The following is a 22836-nucleotide window of genomic DNA, read 5'->3' as shown; positions in this document are numbered from 1 at the left end:
TCTAAATATTCTGAGCAGCAGAATTAGAACTAAACAATGTCATGAAGAATTACAAAACAGAAAGGTCTGAAATTGAATTTTTTAAAAAAATGTTACAATATTATGGTTCTTAAATATTAAAAATGTAGGGGAATACATCAAAGATTACAATTAACGCAGAAATGCCACTTAAAATTAATTTTATTTTTTAATCAATGTTTACAGTTGAGCATCAGCATCTAAATTATTTTCCAACACTCAGTCGCATTCTTTGCATCCCAGTGTAAAGATATGCTTTACACTTGATACAGTGTTAGAGATACATTCGAAATAAGGAACTCAAACAATTAATAAGAGGAATCATGCTGATGTACATGCAGAAAATAAATGTGCTTTAAGAATTACTAAACATTGAGAAAAGAATGACAACATTGACAGCACATTAAAAGAAAGGAAAATGACATACAGGAGAGAAGCTACAAAAACTCAATTGGCTGACAGAAGTAAACATTTCTAGAAGAAAATACTAAAAGTAATCTGTTGAACTGGTAAGAAATATTTTTGGGGCAGAGAAGCAGAGATTAATAACAGATCTGGAAGTACTGACTTGGGGACTTCATGGGGCTTATAAAACTAGGAGATCTGGGAAATGCCATGAAGGTCTGACTAGGACTTTTGGGAAGTGGCAAGGCCAAAGTGGGTGTCCTGTGAACTTCTGATGAAGTTTGTCCAGATTCAGAACGTGCTGGCTCTTGCTGCTCCATCGGCAGATCAAGGGGTTCAGCCTTGTTCGCATGCGAATCAAGCAGTTTTGGAGTCAGTGACATCTGTAGAGTTACTAGACAGAATAATCGTGGGCACAGAGGAAATGGAAGGGCAAAAGTAACAAAAATCATGTAAATGAAAAAAAAATTATACAATTTAGGACTGTTAAATTATGCTATGAATTTTTAAGTATCATTACAAATATACCACTATTTTTTAAATTTGAAAGCTAAGGCTTTATTTTAATTTGAAATATGCATATGCTACAAATCCTGACTAAATTAATAAGAATTATTGATTGAACAAATAAACATCATAGCAATGCTGTATTACCTAACTAGATGTGTATTTTGCCTTTACACTAAGTCATATGGGAAAGAGATCTACCTGACCTATCACAGTAAAGTTACATTTAGGTCTCTCTAGCTTCTTTACAGAACACATACATAAAGTGAAAGCAACAGAAAACTTAATGTTAAAAAGAAGAGATAATAATGATGAAATAATGGTGACAGAAGGTTGGAACTTCAAGATGTCTGTTAAAATGACAGAATATTGGAATTGTTTTAAAAATCTACTCCAATATATCTGTATTGGAAAATAAAATAGAGGGTAGAGCATTAAATAGCAAAGCATTACAGCACTATTCGTATGCGCATGCAGCATCTATTTAATGAGCTTCAAACACGTGCCAACACTGCTGATGCTGGTGCACTGGAAGTCAACAGATTTTCAGCAATGACAACTACTGGCTATACTTATCAAAGGCTGTGAATGAACCAAAGTTTAATTCACCAAGCTGCTTTTCTCACCTGAAGCTTACAGGACTCATAAAACTTGCATTTAGCCATCTACAGTGGGAGCATTTGACCTAGTCACACCAGACTAGGAAAATAAACTATATCAAGAATATTACAACAAGTATATGAATTATGCCTTTAGAATGTGTGTATGTTTCTCTCCTAACTGTAAAAAGGAACTTAGGCTGATTAGGCCCAGTATAGAGGTCATACTGTGGAGTTATTTCTAACTTCTGGTAATATTCCACCTCTACTAGTTTTTGTTCCTAACCCAAATACATCATCTACACAATCAATCTCCTCTTTTTCATACTTTTCTTAAGTAAGTTTTAAGACAGCAGAGTTCTAAATGTAAAGATATAGATGTAAAGAGAGACAATCATCAAACTACAAAGACAGACCAAGAGTGAAACTTTTAGACAAATGTATCTTTTACATCTGCAGTTTTGTAAATTTGATATTGTTTTTGCATAAATGAACAGCTAATGAACTGAAATAAGAAGGACATCAATGCCAGTGGGATCTGCAAAGGAGACCACCACCGACTGCATGTATAAATTTGTACAAAGAATACACAGAGGTAGAGACTCTCTAATAGACTTTGCTTTGAGAACAAACATTTTTTGCTTTGTGAAATTCACATTTATTGCAAAGCTGAAAGACGCTGATTAGTGGAAAAACTGTTAGGATAAAGCTATTTCTAAAAAGCAGATAAATCTGTGATTAGATCACAGATATAAACATGCATGAAAAATGTGCATATTTACACTACAACTTAACTAAAGCTTTAAACACCAACATGGTATGTTTACCAAATGTAACTCTGCTTTATGACACTAAGCAAAAAGCAATGAGAAATTAGTTGTAGGCCTAGGTCTGTTTATTTAAGATTCAGAAAAATCTACAATCTACTCAACAAGAAAAAGCAAGAAAAAACAAAGGCTTCTATGATCATGTTAGGCTAACAGCAAAACAGCCAACAAAGGGGCAAATTCTATACAAATTTCAGCAGAAGTGCAGAATGCCATTTCAAACACAGTGAACATCCACGTGTTGCCATATAGCTCTCTCAACATTTTTTATCTAATTCAAATTCTTAGGACTAAGTCCGCAGGAATGTAAATTATAACCCATTATTACGAATAAAGTGCACCTGAGGGTTATAATTCAATAGATCATATAATAAATGGTATAACGTTTTTGTTTCACTCAAAAGAACTAGAAAAGTTTTCACATTGCAAAATGTACACAAGTTAGAAAACTGCTGTATAAATATTGAGCTGTTATCCCACCAGAGCCATTTTGCTTCGAGAGCTATGAGGTTTTGGAAGTGAAGCCTACCTTTGCAGTGTGTCACACGGCGCTTCCCTTGTGATTACAGAGACAGAGACAGAAGGGCTAGATAAAGATGTGTTTGAATACAATAACTCTCTAAATACCTGCTCTAGAGGCTGTCCAGTCTTAGTTTGCTGCAGGCTAACCTGGGGCTTGACAAAACACTGAGCCATACACTGAGTAATTACCTTCTAAACCTCTTTCCTCAGTTAGGGGCCTCTGTTTGGTTCTACCATTAAAACACTGGCTTAAACTCCATTATGTAACCATGTACTTAAGTAAAACACCAAGTATAACCTTCTAAGAAAAAAAATTTATTTCAGTAGGAATTTTGTCTAGGTAAGAAGGACATCAATGTAGTGTCACATCTGTTTAATTACTGACTTTTATCTATGGGAAAAGTGGCAGAAGAAAAAATATTAAAAACACCTTTTTTACATGGTATAAGGGAAGGAGAAATATTAGGCAAGGAAACCATATTCTGTGCAAATCAGAAGTTTTGTTTTTCTAAACCATCAGTTTTTATGGAAGGGACATGAACCATGAATACATTGTCACAAGAGACTTAAGTGCTTATTTAATTTCATGTATTACTGACTTCAAAATCAGTTACATTAAACCCTGAAACATGGCTTAAAAGCCTTGTTGGATGCTGATCAATCCATGCAGTAAACAAAGGATCTCCAAATTTTTCAGCTTAATGTATGATTACTGTAATAGAACTATGCATAAAAATAATACAATACATCTGATACATTAACACAGTTTTTTCCCTTCCCTATTTTGCTAAAAGAAATTTTTATTTTAGTTGTTGTTGACTTTTCAGAACAAACATAACTGTTATATATACTACTCAGCTTCATATTTTCATTAAGACTCTTCAAAATTTTTAACTGTCTAATGACAAGAACAAATACTGCTTTCACTTATACCTGCTATTTCACTCTCAAAATCCTTCAGCAGGGATAATACCTAAGTTGGAAAAAATTGAAGTGCTTTTCAAATTAAAGAGAGATTACCAAAACTGTAGTAACAAACCACCTTTTTATTTTTAATTTGACATATTGCATTACAAGGCTTTGGGACAGATGTAGCAATCTTTAGAGGGCACCGTTTTATGATTAACATAAACTTGGCACTGCTTTAATTACCAAAACCTTAATACTGCTTTGAAAGAGAAGACATATGTGGAGTAAGAAGACATGGTGTTTTTTGTCCTTGTCTTCTTACAAACAATCTCAACTGTTAAATAAATCTATTGCATCAATAAAATCTAGAGTGAATTGATAAACTTTTTAATAATATATCAGCAGCAGCCTGTAAGTATCATGTTTAGATTCCCAATCCCAATTTCTAGGCAGCCACAGAAGAAAGGGGGCTAGTGGGGGAACCCAATCACAGTTACTATCTGCTTAAAAATTTTAAAAGTTCCTACCTGCACTGAACATTGGTTCCTTGGGTTTGCTGTGAAAATAATGAAGAAATTACTATTTTAAAAGCATGTACTTACAGTCTGCACATGTATATGTATCAATATGACATAAAAGTAAAAATAAAATAAATTTTTCTTGAGTGTATGTATGAATAAAAATACTTTTACAATTAAATTATTTACAAAGTAAATCCCCAGGCAAAAACAACTGAAAACAGTAAACATCCTTGATTTACACTTTCCATTCAATTCTCATTACATTCTCAAAATTATAGATATTCCTCTACTAACTACCAAATTCTCTTCTGCTATGAAGTTAGTCCAATTACAGGAGAACACAGAAACTGGCCACGAGCAGCCAGGTTTCCAGCCTGGATTTAAGGAGCAAATCAAAGTTTGAATCCTGCTTTTTCCAAAGACTTCACATAAAGCATGGAACTGCCCAGTTGTTCCTGGGTGAATGACAGTACTTGATAAAACACAGAAAGCACATAACCATGATTAAAATGTCTTCTGTTTGTCACTGCACAGCTGCCTGCAAGACAACTGGAAATGGGTTTTTCTTTTTGTCTTCAGAAAATATTTGGGAAAACTTGAGGGGAAAATACATACAGCATGTTGAGAAGCTCTCTGGATAGCACTACCCTGGCCATAAGGAAAGAATCTTTGTTAAGAAATTTGTTTCTAGTCATTTGTTGTTTTTGTCCTTTGCCCCTGTAAATCAAGTTTGAGAGTGTTGTTTCTGATGAAGAATGGAAGGACATGAAGTTATATTATGCAGGTATTTCTCTTCCCAGTTCCCTCTTTTTTAATGCAATAAAACTTTTGAAGTATAAGACAATGCTGAAAGTTTCTTAGGGTGATCCCAAAATGGGTGAACCCCCCATCATTCTGATGGAGAAATACTGAAGTATGAAGTATTCCTAGAGCTTGATGCCATCTCAACACCCTCTTCTAGACTGCAGTGGGCAATAAGGAGAAATCAAAAAAAGAAACAAGACTGTGTTGGATTTTTGCACACAGGTTTTTTTAAGCATAAAAGATTCTCTCTCAATAAAATGAAAGATTTAGCAAATAATTCTAATATATTTTCCCCCTTGCTTTGGTTTGACACTTATATTGAGAATAATACTTTACTTAATGATAAACCAAAACCAAACCAAATTAATTCTGATTCTACTCCTGATTTAGCAACTTTCCATAATATCAGCCTTTGTGTTAATCATGCATCAAAATACATGCTTCAAGCTGGCATACACAGCCAATGTCATTTATATAAATAGCATGATGTGCTGCCATTGTTAACACCAAGATGAACATTTTCTCTTACAAATGAAGATATTTTTAGAAAACAAAAAAACTTTATGGGATGAAGCACTAGTCAGAAATGCAGCCATATTAGAGACAAAACAGTCCCTAGCTCTAAACAAACCATGCCGACTTATTCAAGCTAATCAAGCAAATGTGAAAGGCTGATTCATGACAGTAATAAAGCAAATCATCTGTACTTCCTAATTACACAAACCCTAACCACACACAGCTCAGAGCTCTGACTACCCTTTTCTCTGAACTTGAGTCACATCCTACTTAACTAGCCCTCAGGAAGGCTTACTCCTGGCTGATAGCTACAGGAGGGGGGACACTTCACAGTAGCATGGGAGATTATGGTCATCTCCTTATGCTCAAAGCTTCTTGAAAGAGCTTTCTATAGCATTCTGGCTTTGCATAACAGCCTACAACCCTACAGGCTTTCAAAAACAGAGTCATGGAATATCTCAAGCTGGAAGGGATGCAAAGGGGTCAAGAACACAAACAGACTGTGAGTAGATGGTTAGGTTAGCACACTCTTCCTCACTCTTTCACACATACAGACAGCGTTTGGGGGCCAGTCTTAGTCCCAGCATACAGAATCATCATTTTCCTTCTCATAACTCTTGCTTTGTATTTTGCATGGTTGCTCAGTTTCAAGAGGAAGCACGAGGCAAGTCTTTAGCCAACCCCTTCCACAGGATAGGGACACTCATTCTTCAGGGAGGTGAAAGCTGGGGTGCTGAACAGGCTGCATGGGACAGAAATGAGGGGGAAAGTCTCTACCCATACAATGACTGTTTTCACAGTGGTACCAACATCACGAACACCACTTGAGGCAATCTAACATGTGCTCTTGATTAGTTCCTTGGAATACTTGCACTTTACTTAACCATTGCATGCCTTGTGTGCTGAATCTTCTCCCCAAATCCTGAGGGATTTCCCTCAACCTTTTGTTGCCTAACAATTGCAAAATGACATAACCATTGAGTTTCTGTTGAAATAGTGCATAAAAATTAAAAATGCATCTCAAGTACAGTGGTCAATCATAAAGGAAAACCAAAACATTTTGCAGATAACCATTATTTTGTTGCAATGTTTTTATTTCTCAGCTATTTTGGAATCAATTTTCAAGCATACAGTACATCTATATAGTTCATAGAAGTCGTAGCTTTCCTTAATTTAAATGAATAAACTAATAGTCTCACTTCATGTGTTCAGTAGCTTTAACATATAACTAATTTCAGATAATTGTCACCTTAAACAGGTAGCAGGATCAGAGATATATCCATAAACCTGACTTTGCAAAGCACTGTATTGTTTTAGATTTTGACCTCTAGATCTTCCACTGTACAACACACACTGAATTCATCTTTTGGGCACTTGATCTAATGCAATTTTTTATATAAAATACACAGAGCAAGGGCACTGTAGGATCATGTTTGTTAAAACTTTTACAAAAACTATAGTAAATTACTACAGCAAATTGGAAAAGCAATGAGATTCCCCACTGGTAGGTGAAATAATAGTTTTTCATATTCCAGAAAAAAGTCTACCCATCTAAGTATAAAAACTAGTTTTTTAACAAAAACTATCCATAAGATGTTTGTTTTGTTTATAGAAGATAAAGTTATTTTAATCAATGAGGTAATCACATAATGGCTGTTGATACAATTTGGTATGTGTGATAGAGTAGGAAGTTATACATAGATGTAAAATAAAAAGCAAAGCCTTAGGAAAAAAATCCAACCATTTCAGGAGATCAATACAGAAAACAGCAGCTCCATGCTAATAACTTCACCAAGTCAAAGTAGCTGCATGAAGTTACACATCCTTGCAACACTTTACAGAATTTGCAACTTAAATTAGAGTGAGCTGGTCTTTTAGCTGTCCCTTCACTGGTCATTATGGATTTTGATTTGTTTTGCCTTTAAAACCTTTCAGGCTCACTTGTCCCTAAGATTGTTGATGCTTGGTTTGCTAATTCAGATGTGTGCAGTTATATATTCTCTACAAGGGTAGAGAGATTTTCAAATCTGCACATGCAGAGAGACACTTTGTTCCCAAGTAAACTAATAAGAGATTGCTTTTCCTTTCAACATTAATATTATTTATGGATATTATGTATTGCTACAGTAAGTTTTTTTTCAGTTATATTTGTCTTTTAGAAATCTTGAAGTACAAAAATCTTAGAAACAAAATGAAACCCACATCTATTAGTTATTTGTTGCTTATAATTATCTTACAAAAATATTAAGGGAAAAAAAATTCAGATGCTAAGATAGAGTCAAATTTCTATAAGTACCAGAAGGCCCAGTCCTGTGGAATTCTGTTGGCTTATCAAACTTCATTCACATGCATAGATGCAGAATGCAAACAAGATGTTAATTTGTGTAAATATTACATCTTCCTTAGTTACAATTTTATAACGTTTTCTCTGATAGTATTTAAATTTTTTCATTATTCCTTTGATTTTCTAAGCCTTTCACTGAGTCACAAGTCAGGCTGGAAGGGATCACAGTTGTTCACCTGGTCCAATCTCCCTGCTCAAGCAAGGCTGTACCAGAGCACATGGCACAGAATTTTGTCCAGTTTTCAGATATCTCCACTGAGTGAGACTCCACAATATCTCTGGACAATCTTTTCTAGTGCTCAGTCACCCACACCATAAAAACATTTTCCTCCTACTCCTGTGCATCAGTTGCTGCCCATTGCCTCTACTTATTGCTTGGCATTACAAGAAGAGCCTGGCTCCATCTCCTTGACACCCTCTGCTCAGCTATTTGCAGACATCACTGAGGCTCCCTCTCAGCTGTTTTGAGGCTGAACAGGCCCAGCTACCTCAGCCTTTCCTTGTAAGAGACCTGCTCCAGTTCCTTGATCAACTTTGTAGCCCTCTGCTGGACTCACTCCAGGAGCTCCATGTCCCTCTTGAACTGAGGAGCCCAGAACTGGACACAGCACTCCTGATGTGCCTCACCAGGGCTGAGTAGAAGGGCAGAATTGGATGGTTGGACTTGATGATCTAAAAGGTCTCTTCCAACCTTGACAATTCTATGATTTTCCTCCCTCAAGCTGCTGGCAATGTTCTTCCTATTGCATCCTAGGATTCCACTGGCCTTCCTGGCCACAAGGGCACATAACCCATGGACAGCTTGCTGTCCACCAGAACGCTTTCTCCTTTATCCATGCATGCAGGTCTCTTGCCCACTTTTTCTGATTTCTTGCTCATGTGGATGCATGGTTCTTGAGCCTAGAGGAAGTGATCCTTGGATATCAACCAACTCTCTTGGATCCCTCTTCCCTGCAGGTCCTGTTCCCATGGGATTCTTCCAAGATTCCTGAGCAGGCTAAAGTTAACTCTTGAAGTCCATGGTGAACATCTTACTTGCTCCCCTGCTTCATCCCTTCCTGGTACTGAACTCCAGCTCATGGTCATGACAACCAAAGCTGCTTCCAACCTTCACATCTCCAACAGGGCCTTCCCTGCTTGTTATCACAAGGTCAGGCACCGCACTATTCCTTGTGGGATCTTCCACTACCTGTGACAGGAAGTTGCCATCAATGCTTTCCAGGAACCTCTTGGACTGTTTGTGCTTTGCTGTGTTGCTTCTCCAGCAGATGTCCAGGTAGATAAAGTCTCCCACAAGAACCAGGGCCTGTAACTTTGAGGCTGCTTCAAGCTGCCTGTAAAAGACCCCTTGCACTTCCTCCTGTTCAGGCAGCTTGTAGCAAACAGCCACAAAGTGCCACCCTTACTAGTCTGCCCTTTTATCCCAATCCATAATTTATTCTAAGTTCCATAGTTTGCACACTTGCTGTCTTGCTTCATAGCTGAAAACATAGGCCAGAAACCTAGCTATTAATAATGTAATCACCCATATTTGGGTTGTAAAATAGTACACAACCAGCTCAGTCACTCCTTACTCGAGCAAATATGCTAAAGGGATAAAAAGGGAGGAACATTTTGTGCCACAACATTGACAATGACTTGTGTAACGGCATTGATGCCCAAAGAGAGCAGGTAAATTAAGTTATTAGTTGAGCTTCATTAACATTGTGTTTTTATGGCCACATCATCAGTGAGACAGTGAAACAGTACCATCAACACCATTTCTTGCAAAGGAAACTGCAATAGAACAGGTCAAGTGAAATGACTGAAACTAAATTCTGACTAGGAAATACAGGAAAGAACTGCTTGACCTATACTGACAATATTGATGAACCTCAATGAAAAAGCTATTTGTTCAAGGCTATCCTAAGTCTGAAACCCTTGACAAGATATCCTCTTTTCTCTGTGCTGTCAGCAATACAGAGAAGCATGATCAAAGATACACAGAGATAGGCATCACTTCATTCTGCTTCATTGAACAGTACTTGCATGTAAACCTCTCTCTTCGTTTATATTTAATCTGGCTGTCAGATCAAGGCATTCATAGTTCAGAGACTGGCTGGACATCAATCTACATGTGGGATGTGGTGGCTGAATGCTTCTCAGCAATTGTTTTGGTTTTTCTTCCTCTTTCCTTCACTTCTTAAACTAGCTTTATCTTGATTTATGAGTTTTCTCATTTTTGCTCTTCCTATTTTCTTCTCCTCATCCCACTGGAGGACAGGAAGTGAATGGCTGTGTGATACCTAGATGCCAGCTGGGGTCAAGGCACCACAACCAGAAACTCAAAGAAGTACTTGTCAGGAATACAAAGACCAAGGGAAACCACTAAGATATTAGAAAAGGCATGTTTAATAATTATGAACTTTCCTGGGAAACTCTAAGTTCTCACACTGTTTATAGTTTAGAAATAAGGCAAATAAATTTAATCTAAATATGAAAACCTGTTTTATTTCAAATGTTTTAATATATATTTTGGTCCAAGAATTGGAGCTTTGTTAAAAAAAAAGCTTCCAATATTTTAAACAAGAAAAACTAATTTCACTAAAGAAACTAATTTCATTATTAGAGCAGGAGGCAGAGAAAGGGGATAGGTACTTAGATGACATTACCTTTCACTGTTCTTTTTACCACTAGATGAACTGCTGGTGGAACCAGTGCGGTTGCGACTCCCTTTGGAATCTCCATAGCTTTCCCTCCGACCTCCTGGGGACACACGCTCAGCTGAACTGGTTCTCTTAATGGTGCTAATAAAACAAGGAGCAAGTTTCACAGTGGCACTTGTAAAAGTATATATTCTATAATAAATATTTATGAGAAATGTATCAAGTAGAACACTAACCCTAAAAAAAATAACTATGATTTAAAAAAAAAAATCTTGATTTGTTAAAGAGCCTATGTAAGCGTTTTGGTGAGTATCTGGTGCAACAGAGACAAACATACTGCTTTTTACTTAATCATTAAAAAGAAGATGGGCTAAACCAATTTCATAGAGTGGTTGCAATCTTTCCTGGGTCACGTTTCAAATCCCTCACTACCACTCCATACTTCTGAACTTCTGGATTCTCTTACAAAGAAGTGAAAGATTTAAAGAGAAAGCATTGCCTGACATTTCCAGCCAGACTACAGAGAATGCCAAAAGTATGTCAAAATTTGAACACAAGCAAGCTAACTTTGGGTCTTCATCCAATATCAATTACTCTGTGGTTCAAAGCTAGTTTTAACAAACTCCAAACTGCAATTAATGGTGAGCTAGCCTGCATTTTTTTGTTGTTGACAAAAATGTATGCTTCCTAGTTACATGTATGAATAGATTATATGCCCCACATGTCCTGACAGGACGTTTCTCCAAGGCTTAAAGCTCACCCTACCCTCTCACTCTTCAACCATCCTTCCTGCCAAGATAGCTATCAAGGGAGCTCCTGTGTGGCTTTATGGCACCCCTTAGACATCCAGCTCTCCGTGATGGAAAAATGGGAGCCAAAACATAAGCAGTGCTACTTAGTAAATTAAGAGAAGCTCATTCAGAACTTACACTTTATAGGAGACACATTATTGACCAAAGCACTTCTCTCTAAAGCAGTGCTTCCTAGCAAGAGGGGGAGCAGCTAAGGGTGAGGCCCCAAAGCAGGTAATGCTTTACAGGTTGCTGCAGGCCCTTTGCAGCAGAGAAGCTCAGGCAGCAGTACCCAGACTGAGGCAGGAATCAGCCCCATGGCAGCAGCTGAACAACAGGACTCAGTGTCAGGGTCTCATTTCCCCCCATTTCAGTCCTGCACTATTTTCTCCCCTGCAGAAATCATAATGAAAATATCCCCCTTAAGTTATAAAATCCCCATACTAAATAACCACCTTCTACAGCTCTCTCACCCCAGAAACCAGGGAAACCAATGATTCCAGTTCACATCTCTCCACCCAAATTCTAACCACAACCTCCATCCCACTGTGAAAACTTTGGTACTTGCTCCTTTAAGGCCAGTCTTATCCTAGTAACACTTTTTTTTATCCCCCGCCACCTCCCTCTTAGCCTCCATACACCCTCAGAGATGTTCTGCTTATCAGAATACTCATCTCATTCTTGAGGACTACTCCAAACTTCCCCAGCAGTCCCTAACAGCTATCCCTGCCCTGCCATCTCAGTCAGCTCCTCTGGCTCTGTCCCACTTCATGTATGGTGTATGTTGGCTCTCCACAACTAGTGGAACCAAAATGGACTTTTCTGTCTGGTCAAAAAACACCTAGCCTAGCAGCTGTACACTATCTGCTTTAAAAAACCCCAAACTTCTTTCTGCTCCCCGATGGAATTTTACCAGCAAGGAGGGGAATGTTTCAACACCACAACTCAGACTCAGCTACAGAAATGATGGGAACACCTGAACCAGAGTCTTTCTGGAAAGAAATGGCCTTTCTGAAAAGAAGGCAGTGCCCATCCAGGGCAGATCTGCATGTTAAGGTGCATCTCAGGCAACTTGACAAAAAAACCTCCTGGTACATGCGATGGTAGGACAGATGTTCAGCGCTGCATTCTTGTAATAAAAACAAGCTTCAAATGATTAAGCTGAAATTAAAAAAAAAGTGTTTCTGTGGAGAAAGCAATGTAAGAGAGCAAGCAGAATGCAAAATTACACAAAGACAGAACAAAATACATTCATAGGGGAAAAGGCAGCAACAAGAATTTAGTTCTGTCTTAATTTCAGAAGCGTACTTCCTACACTAGACTAACATCCAAGCCATCTCAATGTCAAATGCATGAAAAAACCTTCTCTAGTAAATTAAAGAATTTACTGTTAATATTTAACTATTCTTCCCACATCTCATAACATCATCCAATTTAATACTTCTCCATTTAAAAAATAAAACTTTGATGCTGAAAATGTTTATTCCAAATTAAATAGTTTTATTAGTATGTGTATTCCACTATTAAATACATTAATTACAGAAACATCCTGTGTGATTTGTCAGGACCATATCTTTATTTTGACATCCTTTCCTGGTTAGGAAAATTTCAGTGTAGGCTTATGTTGACGCATATTTTCTTCTTTAAGGATAAGAGGCGTCAACGTCAGCCTACACCAAAATTAAATTAAGGACATTATCAAAGTATAATAATCTTAGAGAAAAAAATAAGTTACAGAAACAATTTGAAACTAATTTTAATGTTGCTTGGGGTTTTATTTTTATAGCTGTCAACATTCAAAAGATGAGATGAAGGATAAGAAATGAAAGGGTGTGACTAAAATTTAGAAGTTTAATTCTATCTTCTTTCTGAATAATGAAGTCTCAAATCAGTAGAAAAACTACTTTAACCTCAGGTGTAAAATTCTTTTAAACTGTAATGATTTATGTCCATCACTGCTTAAGCTAATTAGTAATGCTATCTTCTGACAAATTTTATTTTAAACTTTCAACAACAACAAAAGCCCAATGAAAAGTATTAGTTGGTGGTTGGAAACAAGGATTATAACTCCATTATATTAACTCAGTTTTGGCATTATACACATTTTGTTAGGTAGACTGTTAAACACCAGTAATTATATCCACAGCTACAGTAGAGATACACTGTCACCTGAGGAGGAATTTAAAATGACAAAAAATACTCATTTAACTTACGGGTTTGTAAGAGTATAACTGGATCCCAGAATTTGGCTTCCACATTAGTGATATGAAAGGAGAGCGTTTGCAATTATTTAAGAAGATAACATTTAGTTGCACAATTTTTGACTTATTTGAGACAGCAATGTGGTCTAATACTCCCATAATAAAAATTATATTAGTATGAAATAATGCAGATACAGTCACTGACGTTATTATTGTGTGATGCATTTATCAATGATGAAAAAGTTTTAGACATGTACTTCTGGAAATGTTAAAAATGACAATAATAATTACAGTTCTATCATGTTAATGCTTTTACTAAAACAGCCACTTTCTATGTGTTGAATTGAAATGGAAAGGAAAAACAACTGAACTTCAACACTACAAAGCTATTAAGAATCCCTCACCTTAGAGCAGGCTTTTTCAGTTTGCATGCATTGAGAAGATTCACAGACCTGCTTAATCCAGATTGAGAGGTGCGTAAACAAAGCAGAATAAAAAGTGAATGCAACGATCAAATGTGGAAACAAGACATTTACAAGACTTACATTAAAAGACAAAATTGCATGCTTTCAAGATATGAAGTCACGTGCAAGAGTAAACAACAAAGTGCTTATTCACTCAGTTAGATGTTTGATCATTTCAAATCATACATTTAAGAACACCAATGTATCTTTGAATGACAAAATCTCAGCAGTGCCCCGATAGACTGATCATTTGTAAAGCGACTCAAAAATAAAATTAAAAATAAAAAATAAAAATCAAAGAGGCTATCTTAAGGAACACGACAGATGATCCAGCTAAAAGACAAAGACTATTAAAAAAGCAACAACAAAGACAAGAAAATAAATCCTCATATATACATACATATACCACTGCATAGCATGAATGTTTCAGGCAGTTGCATTACTGAATTGTGGTGAACAAATCTGGCCAAAATTAAAAAGATATATACCTTATTACTAAAATTACTCGGGAAAATATAAAAGCTTTTTAATAAAAGAAATGAAAAACCAGTGCACAATGCTCTTAAGACAGAAACTGATGGCATTAATATTTCGTCTAGCACTCATTCTGACCCTCATTTAAATCAATTAGAATGAACTCAGGAATAACATATGACTTTAATTTCAATACGCCTCTGAGCAAAATGTGCTAATAACTTTAATTGTTAGAGATATTGTGAAGTGGTGTAATAGTTTTGCCACTGAAGTTCAATGGAGAGGGATTTCTTTTTTAATTTATATTCTAAATATTTTAAACCATTTTCTTTGAGAGATGAGTGTTACACAGAGCAATTAATTGAAGGTTTGATTCAGAGTTTGTGTGTGTGCCAGTTACAAACCCTCGCTGCCCCCCAACATTAATTCCAGGCGACTGAACAATTTCCTAGGGGCCATGTGTTTAGAGTTTAGAAGAACAGGAATTTATCATATTAAAGTATTTTATTCTCCCTGCAAACAAAGCTCTTTATGTTTTCTTTGTTCCTGCTTCTTCCTTTTGATCTCCATTGTCAGAGTTTTGTGCCATTGTAATACTTTGCAATCTGCTGGAAGAGAAAGAATGACTGATTGTTTCCTTTTGAAAGGCAAAGTATGTGCAAGCCTGCAGCCTGCACCAGCATCCCTGCTGGGAAAGGTACTGTCTGCATTCTCCTCTCTTACTATTTTTTCCCCCTCAACTCTTGGAAACAAAGCTATTCTAGATGAGTCACAAAACCTTAGATTTTGATAAAGAACACAAAATACCACTACTACACACTGGCCAAATTCCAAAGACAAATTTAGTGTTAAGCAGCAAACTTCAAGCCACATTAAATGCCAAAAAAAAGTGCAGGGGGAAGGGAAAGTTCTACTCACAATACACTAATCTTATTCGGAATGAAAATTTCAAATAACTATTCTAAGCACAAAGTTTAGAATAAAACTATGGCAGCATTCAAAAAGCTGTTACTCAAAATAGCTCATACACTTCTAAACCACAGATTAGTAAATATTTTAAAATTCAAATCAAATCTTCTGATGGAAGGTTTCTTGTGAAGATGACATGGAAACATTTTTCAAAGCCAGGCAATTCTTGATTGTCCATCTGTGTCAGGCGTTCAGCCCATCTCAGAATCACTCCAGCTCTCTGTTAGCTGGCTGGCACCCAGAGCTGTGTTCACATGGTCCCCAGAGCCAGAGTGCAGCAGCTCCTCTTGGTGCTTCACCACAATTTCTGGTCCCAGTATCACCAACATCACCAAGCTTTCTATCTTGCACTCTATTACCACCATTTACTTTTATAATCCAGTTGATCCATGTTTTGGATTTGTGCTTTTGTTTCATTCAAGGCATTTCAGTCCTTCCTTAACCCGGACAATTGGGTATTGACTGTGAGATCTCAATGCTGAAGAAGGGTTTGGTGCCCTCAATTCTAAATGAACTCGGAGTCAGTTGAGGTTATTCAATGCTTTGCAAGATCTGGATCTAATTATCACATTAGGCCCTATAAGAACCTACTGATATCCAGAGATACACGTTTTACATAAGGAAAAGCAATATGCACAGAGGTTAAATGATTTGCATAAGGTCACTGAGAGAACATATGACAGAACTCAAATAAAAGCCTGCTAGTTCCACCCTTTCAGCCTCAAGCATTTTTTATTACCTCCAATTTTATATTCCTGCCAGAAGAAGTAATTTCCATTTCAAATATTAAATGGGAAATCAGAAAATGCAGTGAACTCTGAACCACATCTCCTTGGTAATCCAGCAAGGCAGATAAGCCATATACCAACCTGTGGGTTCAAATGAGTTAACCAACACATTTAATACAGCTATTGTATGAAATGAGATTGTGTCTGCAGACATACCAGTAAATACTTCTATCTCTAAGCAGGAGAATGTATGGATGTACACATAGTCCCCAAGCAGACTATCTGCATATATTTACATAAATAATGCACAACAAACTGTTTCAAGGGACAGACTGATGTCATTTCAATTGGACATCACACAGTCTCAACCCAAACAGTGCCAAGTATAGGAGAAGAGAGGAATCAGAAAATATTTGATTGTAAGCTCTCTTTTCATAAGGCAGTAAAACATTTGGCAAGGACTCAATTCACCTGCAGTTTCTCTTGTATATATGGTCATAGGTTAATAAAAAAATGGAAGATGCTATTTTTTACTATTTGCTAGAAGATATTTTTCAGTCTCAACAGCCGATCAAAAGTTTAGAAGATGACTGCAAAAAATATTTTTCCCCTTTCTACTGTTGCTTTTAACTTTCATTTTTCAAACTCCATCTTTTCAATTGTGCACCTGTGTTGTATGGGAAAACTATTAAAAGCATTCACGTAAAAATTAAGTTTAAAAACATCTACAAACACTTAACACTATTTACAGCTGCTGTGTCACATGACCATATTTTGGACTAGACAATACCTAGACTATAAATTAGCCACAGTTCTGGAAGCAGTTCATAAGAAAAGAGCACTGCCTAGCAGAAATCAGAGCTAAAAAAAAATCTCAAATTTCCCACCATCTGTAAACTGTGCAACACTGAGAGAAGCTTCCAACACAAATAAACAAGTCCTACCCCTTGAAAAAGGAAGCTCTTTGATTTTGCTGATGTATTTCCATTACTGTTTTATGCATAAACACATGCATTTCCCGAAGGTAAAAGGGTCCAGTATAAATACTAAGTGTGATTGAATTCATCTTCAGGTTGCATAATGAATTATTCTACTTGACTGTATACAAGAAAGATATTTGGAGCACTTACTGTATCATCTTTGAATACTGAATATGTGGAATACCACTTACTATAAAACCCTGAAATCCAACCAGTTATTTCAAGATTCTCTATTAAATGATTACAGAATAATTTACAAAAAAAATGTTTTGTACAGTAATTAATCAATGAGGTTCTTACCACTCCACTTTATTCCTCTTGAAGCACATTTATAGGCAAGGCATAGAAATATGCTTTAATATAGTTTAATAAAGGTAACAAAAAAGAACATTTTCATGTTAAAGACGCCAATACAGAATTTGAAAGGAGCAATAATTATACAGCACCTGAATTTACAACTGCTTTTTTCAGGACATGAAACAATCCTGCCTCCTAAGCACTCTTAATAAGTGCTCATCTATTTCAGCAAAACTGTCCATATATTTTTGTCTTTTCCAAAACTGAATACACATTTTCATGCTGCATATTTAAAGCACCTTCAGCCTAGCTTCTTCAGCAATGTGAAGAGACAAAGCATGATAAAAGGACACTAAATACTTGGCCTGTGGAAGAATTTCTCACACAAGAATCAAGGCAGTCTAAAAATACTCCCTAATGATGCTCTCAGGGCTTTCTCGCTGGCATGCTGGGTATCCAGGCTGCACGTGGCTCAGGTGGAAGGGATACAGGCTGCCACTTGTCTACAGGGATCCTGAGCTAGGTTAATGCCTACAAGGCAATACCAGATGAAACACCTGAACTACATAAAGGCCTCCATGAATAGAGAAAGCACGAGTATGATCCTGAACTGCACTTCACCCACCCTACTCTGGGGCAGAAAGTCTTATGCTGAGACCCAGAGACAGAGCACAGACTCAGGAATCACACCCTCTGTACACAGGTGAAATCTCCCAGTTCTCATATGTTTTATAACTACTAGTTGAAACTTAATTAGGAGGAATGAAATTATGATAATTATTAAGAAAAAATAATTTGTGAAGAACAAATGTGCTTTAAAATTCAGCATGTACTAAATAGTACTCCTTTTTAAACATTAATACAAGTCCTTTTCTAAAAGGAGATTTTAGAATTTTCAAACTTCTACAAATCTAATAATGAAACAGTTTGGATAGTATTTGATTTCCTTCTCTTCTGTTAAGGGCTGATTCAGACCAGCCTGCCAAAGCCTACAGCTGCAGCAATCCAGCTCCTGGGAGCTGACAGGAGTTCATTTTTGTGACATAAACAAATATGGTATTTTCCAATTTTAATTGTGCACAATGTAACTTCTCTCTACTCTACAATAACAGAACCTGGAGTTTCTTGAAAATCAGTCTCTTTCAACACAGTAACAAAAACTGGCATATCCTTAGCCACCATCTCCCCTTTGAGGAAAAATTCTTTTTAAGAGAGAGACCTCAGATCTTAGCAGGTTAATGCTCCCATCTCTACAACTTAGCCTCCCTCAGAGCTGACAGCATCACCGCTACAAAAAGATGAGACACAAAAGAAATGTACAAAAAATCCCCCAACCTAAACCCCAAACCCCACACTATTATCTTTTACACACATATCACACAGCAGATTAGCACCACAATAACTCCACACATAACTTGAACTTGCTTCACCCAATCCATTCCATTCCTTATAACCCAGATGTATAAAACATTTAGTATATTTAAAAACAGCTACACACAAAGCAAATTGGGACAGAGCAGTAATTTTTAAAAGGGCTTAATACATGCTAATGATAAGATATCTAAAGATGGATGTTTCCATTTGCATAAATATGTGCTAGGCATAGAATTTTCCTTCTCCCTGAGATGCTGTAACCCTGTGCATGCAGTTTATATGATAATTTTGTTAGTGAGAGAAAACCACCAAAGATAACATACTGATTTGCAATGATAACACTGTTTCTCTGCACAAGATATATTTTTACTAGCTACTCAAAGAATTCTTGCACCACTTTTCACATCATGTTGGGCAACAGCACAGTAGAAATGCTTTATTCTCTCTATGCTAAATTCTTAAAAGCTAGAAATGTACACAAATCAGTAAGACCAAGCATTGTGCATTCTTTCAATAGTCATGGCAATAACCTTAATTGTAATTAGAATGAATAAATTAAAAGCCTCTTAGAATGAAATCCATCTTCTTTTCTTTCCAAACTAAATATTTAGTCTGCTGCTTTGCAAGTAAGAAAACCTACATATCTAGCAGGTTAGAACAGGAGCTATACCATGTTGTCAATTCCATGGTTCTAAGGTTTCTCATAGATGCCTACCTTTTTGCTGCTGGTGTTACAGTCTCCTTTCTGCTTCCTGATGGAGAAGGTAAAGAGCCACTTGGTTTCTTTGGTAATACAGTTCCATTGTTAACTGTAGTCCTTAAAGGCAGGGTTTGTACCAGTGGTCTTGCTGTAAAACAAGTGTAAGATGAAATCATTGCCTTCATTTTCCTTTCTGTGTTTTTTCTTCAGCAAACAACACTAGAATATTTTACATTTTCCATGTAGTGTGCCATTTTTGTGTCACTATGGCCAAATTCAGCATAAATGAGGGTTTTAACGTTGAGGAATTAAAAAATATATTATTATTATTCATAATAATAATAATAGTCCTATCAAATAAAAACTCTGTCTTAGGTTAAGGAGCTTAGTGGCAAGCACAAAAGTAGTTGTTGTACTCAAAACCAATCCTGCTCTGTCAAAAGAGCATCAGTCTCTTGCCCACCTGGATAGCATCCAGAGGAGTGCTAGAAATGAAGGCAAGTTGTCATCTCAAACTCCTGCTCTTCATCCCTCAGTCTTCTTGGAGTTTTTACACAAGCAAATTATCTATTAAGAAATTTCTACTTCCCCCAAAAAGTCTTTTTTCAAAGAATGTGGGCTTATGTTTGACAGAAAGGATTTGTACCCTTTATTCAGAAAAAGCTACCGAAATCAGCAGAAGAGTGAAGGTAATAAGCTGGCATTATCTACCTACATTCTTCTGATCAAATGTTGGCTCAAAAAAAAAGATCTGTGTGTCATAGCTGTAATTAACATTAGAATGACAGAAAAGTCCAATTCAAGTAGTTAGAAGTTAGTTGCAAAAACAGTGTTTAAAACTGCAAGCAATGAGTACCAACACAAATACTACTGTGGATCATAGCCTTGAAACACAGACACAAACATGACTAGTGCTCTGTCTACAGCAGAGAAAAAGCTTGAATCACATGAAATTTGCCAGGACTTTGTATTACAAGCCATTGTAAAGATGCCAAAAGCCTCTGGGTTCAGAGAAACACTACCTGAGAGAAGGCAGCAGCAACCAGTCACTTTAGGAACATAAAATTTCATTGAACTTGGAGAGGATGGCAGGGAGAATACCTATGAGATGCTCTTCAAAAAAGATTGCCAAGGATAAGAGAAATAAAAGGCTAAACTGAAACAGTACCAATTGTATAGAATTATAGGTCATACTGTAACAACATCTTATTGTAGCACTGACAGCAAGCATTTATTGACTTGTTCACCCTAAGTTTTCATGTACTGATCAAAAAGATAGATGTGAAAAACTGTGCCTTCAGAAAATTGTCAGTGCATATGGTCTACTAGAGAATGCAACTTGCAAGACAAATGTTGTCTTGGAACTTTGTTAGAATACTTACTAGTCATGTATTTGTCATTTATTTGTTCAGAGGAGAGAAATTTAGAAAACAAGCTATAAGGGAAATACTGAAGGAATGAGGCTTATTTGGCTTAGAAGAGTGAAGTATGACAGGAAAGAAAGTCAACAAAGGAAAAAAAAAGAAAAATTTCTCTATGCTCACTGAGGGTGCCTTCCAGCCCTGCCTTCCATGATCTGTTTTAACTGACTAATGCTTTCTTTAGAGCTTATACAAAACATCTGAAGTTTACTTGGCTTCCCAGGCTTCTATTTTTTATTAATGGATTCAGATATAATTCTATTTACTTCTCCTTTATTATTTTTTGTATATTAAATTCTTTTTACAGTTTTGTGCTGGAAGCTCTGCTGCTTGTTTCCTAATTGCTGCCCTGTTGCAATTAATCCATATGTATAAAACTGGTTCTGTTGCATTCTACAGAATCACAAGTAGCTACAGTTGAGAAGTTGTGGACCTGTCCCCTTGCAAGCTTTCTGTAGCTCACAAAAGTTTTAATGAACTTGGAGAAGACAAATTAGAACAGCAATAAAAGTTAAAAAAATTAATTATTAAAATATTTTCCTTATTTGTAGTTATTTTAAAAGAATGCCTACTAAAGAGCAGCTGGAGTGAACTAGCTGGAATCTGTTTACTTTCCTAACCCTATGAAATTGAAACTAGCAGCAGCCAGGAATAAACCCATAACCTTTAACAGAAGTTTTGCTTCAGATCCAGCACCAATCCACAAACCACACTTCTGGAAAAAGAGATTTAAATGGTCAGCTAGTGAAGAAAGCAACATCACGAAACTCTTACACAAGATAGAGAAAAACTGTGCATTATTCAATAAATTCACTATTTACTTAGGAGCTGTTTAGTTTTACTTACAACAGCTAGTTCACACCAGTGGTAACTGGCATCACAGTCACACAATCCCAAACTTGTCATTGCTGTTAGAAGTCAGTAACACACCATTACTGCTTTGTCAGTAATGTTTATTTTTGAAGTTCTGGTGCTTCAAGGTCTTACCTGTGGTAGCAGGACTGACAAGTTTATCAGCCTCAGCAGCAGCTTTTTTAATCATACTCTGATCTATGGATTAATAGGGCTGTTAAGTTTACAAACAAACCAATAATTGCAAAAGGAAAGAACAACAAACACAAGTAAAACAAAGGCAGGAAGCCATACTGAAACTCCACCAAGTAGTAGAATTAAATAAGGAAAGGAAAAAAACCCAAACAACTAAACAAAAACTCAAAACACCATTACAGAAGGAGCTCCACAAATGGACAAGATAAGCCACTCCCTTTCCATGATGTATGCTGCTTTTAAGCTGCTTAGCTCAAGAACACAAAGACTGAAAACAAGCTCAAGATTTTTCCATTATAGATTTGAAAGTCTGAAACTTGAAATCTTTAAATTAATTTTAAATCTGAGGTACTCAGAAAAAATGAAGGCATTTGGCCCATGAAGATTCTTGTTCCAGACTTTATACAGTACTGGGGTGATCCTGTTTTTCCAAAGGCACAGACCTCCCCCAACACACACACACTTAATCCTGATGCACTTCATCTATAGATCAAATGATACCAGCAGCATGCAGTATGCTTCAAGCCCCAGTTTGCATGGACACAATTTCTGTGACATTCTGTGGGATCAAATTCCACTTTTTAAAATTTCAAATGTGGAATTAGTGATTAAACAATATAGGGAGAATAAACACAGATTCCATGCAGCCCAAGGGGTAGGAGAAGCCACCACTCCAGCTCCTCCCATGTTTAACAAAGCTCCTCTCCTAAGAGTATCCATCAGAAGCCTTCATAATGCTATTCCAAACTAAAATCAGTCTTATGCTAAGTAAT

The 22836-nt window shown here is 36.6% G+C and overlaps 1 protein-coding gene across 4 annotated transcripts in view; it reads right to left on the bottom strand.

Annotated features, from left to right (window-relative positions):
* Positions 1 to 22836, bottom strand: part of EML1 (EMAP like 1) — an 80250-nt gene that overhangs the window by 27509 nt on the left and 29905 nt on the right. The window contains exons 3-6 of one of the 4 annotated variants that reach the window (XM_058807542.1): positions 19611 to 19743; positions 10624 to 10758; positions 4315 to 4343; positions 2886 to 2912 (exon numbers count right to left, since the gene is read on the bottom strand). In XM_058807542.1, coding sequence (XP_058663525.1) covers positions 2886 to 2912; positions 4315 to 4343; positions 10624 to 10758; positions 19611 to 19743 — 324 coding nt within the window. The remainder of the gene's footprint in view (positions 1 to 2885; positions 2913 to 4314; positions 4344 to 10623; positions 10759 to 19610; positions 19744 to 22836) is intronic. The other 3 variants (XM_058807539.1, XM_058807540.1, XM_058807541.1) reach the window with 3 other exon arrangements.

The sequence above is a fragment of the Ammospiza caudacuta genome, chromosome 6, assembly GCF_027887145.1.
Source record: "Ammospiza caudacuta isolate bAmmCau1 chromosome 6, bAmmCau1.pri, whole genome shotgun sequence".
Lineage (NCBI taxonomy): Eukaryota > Metazoa > Chordata > Aves > Passeriformes > Passerellidae > Ammospiza > Ammospiza caudacuta.
Note: the sequence above shows the minus strand (reverse complement) of the source record. Positions and strands in the feature narration are given on the sequence as shown.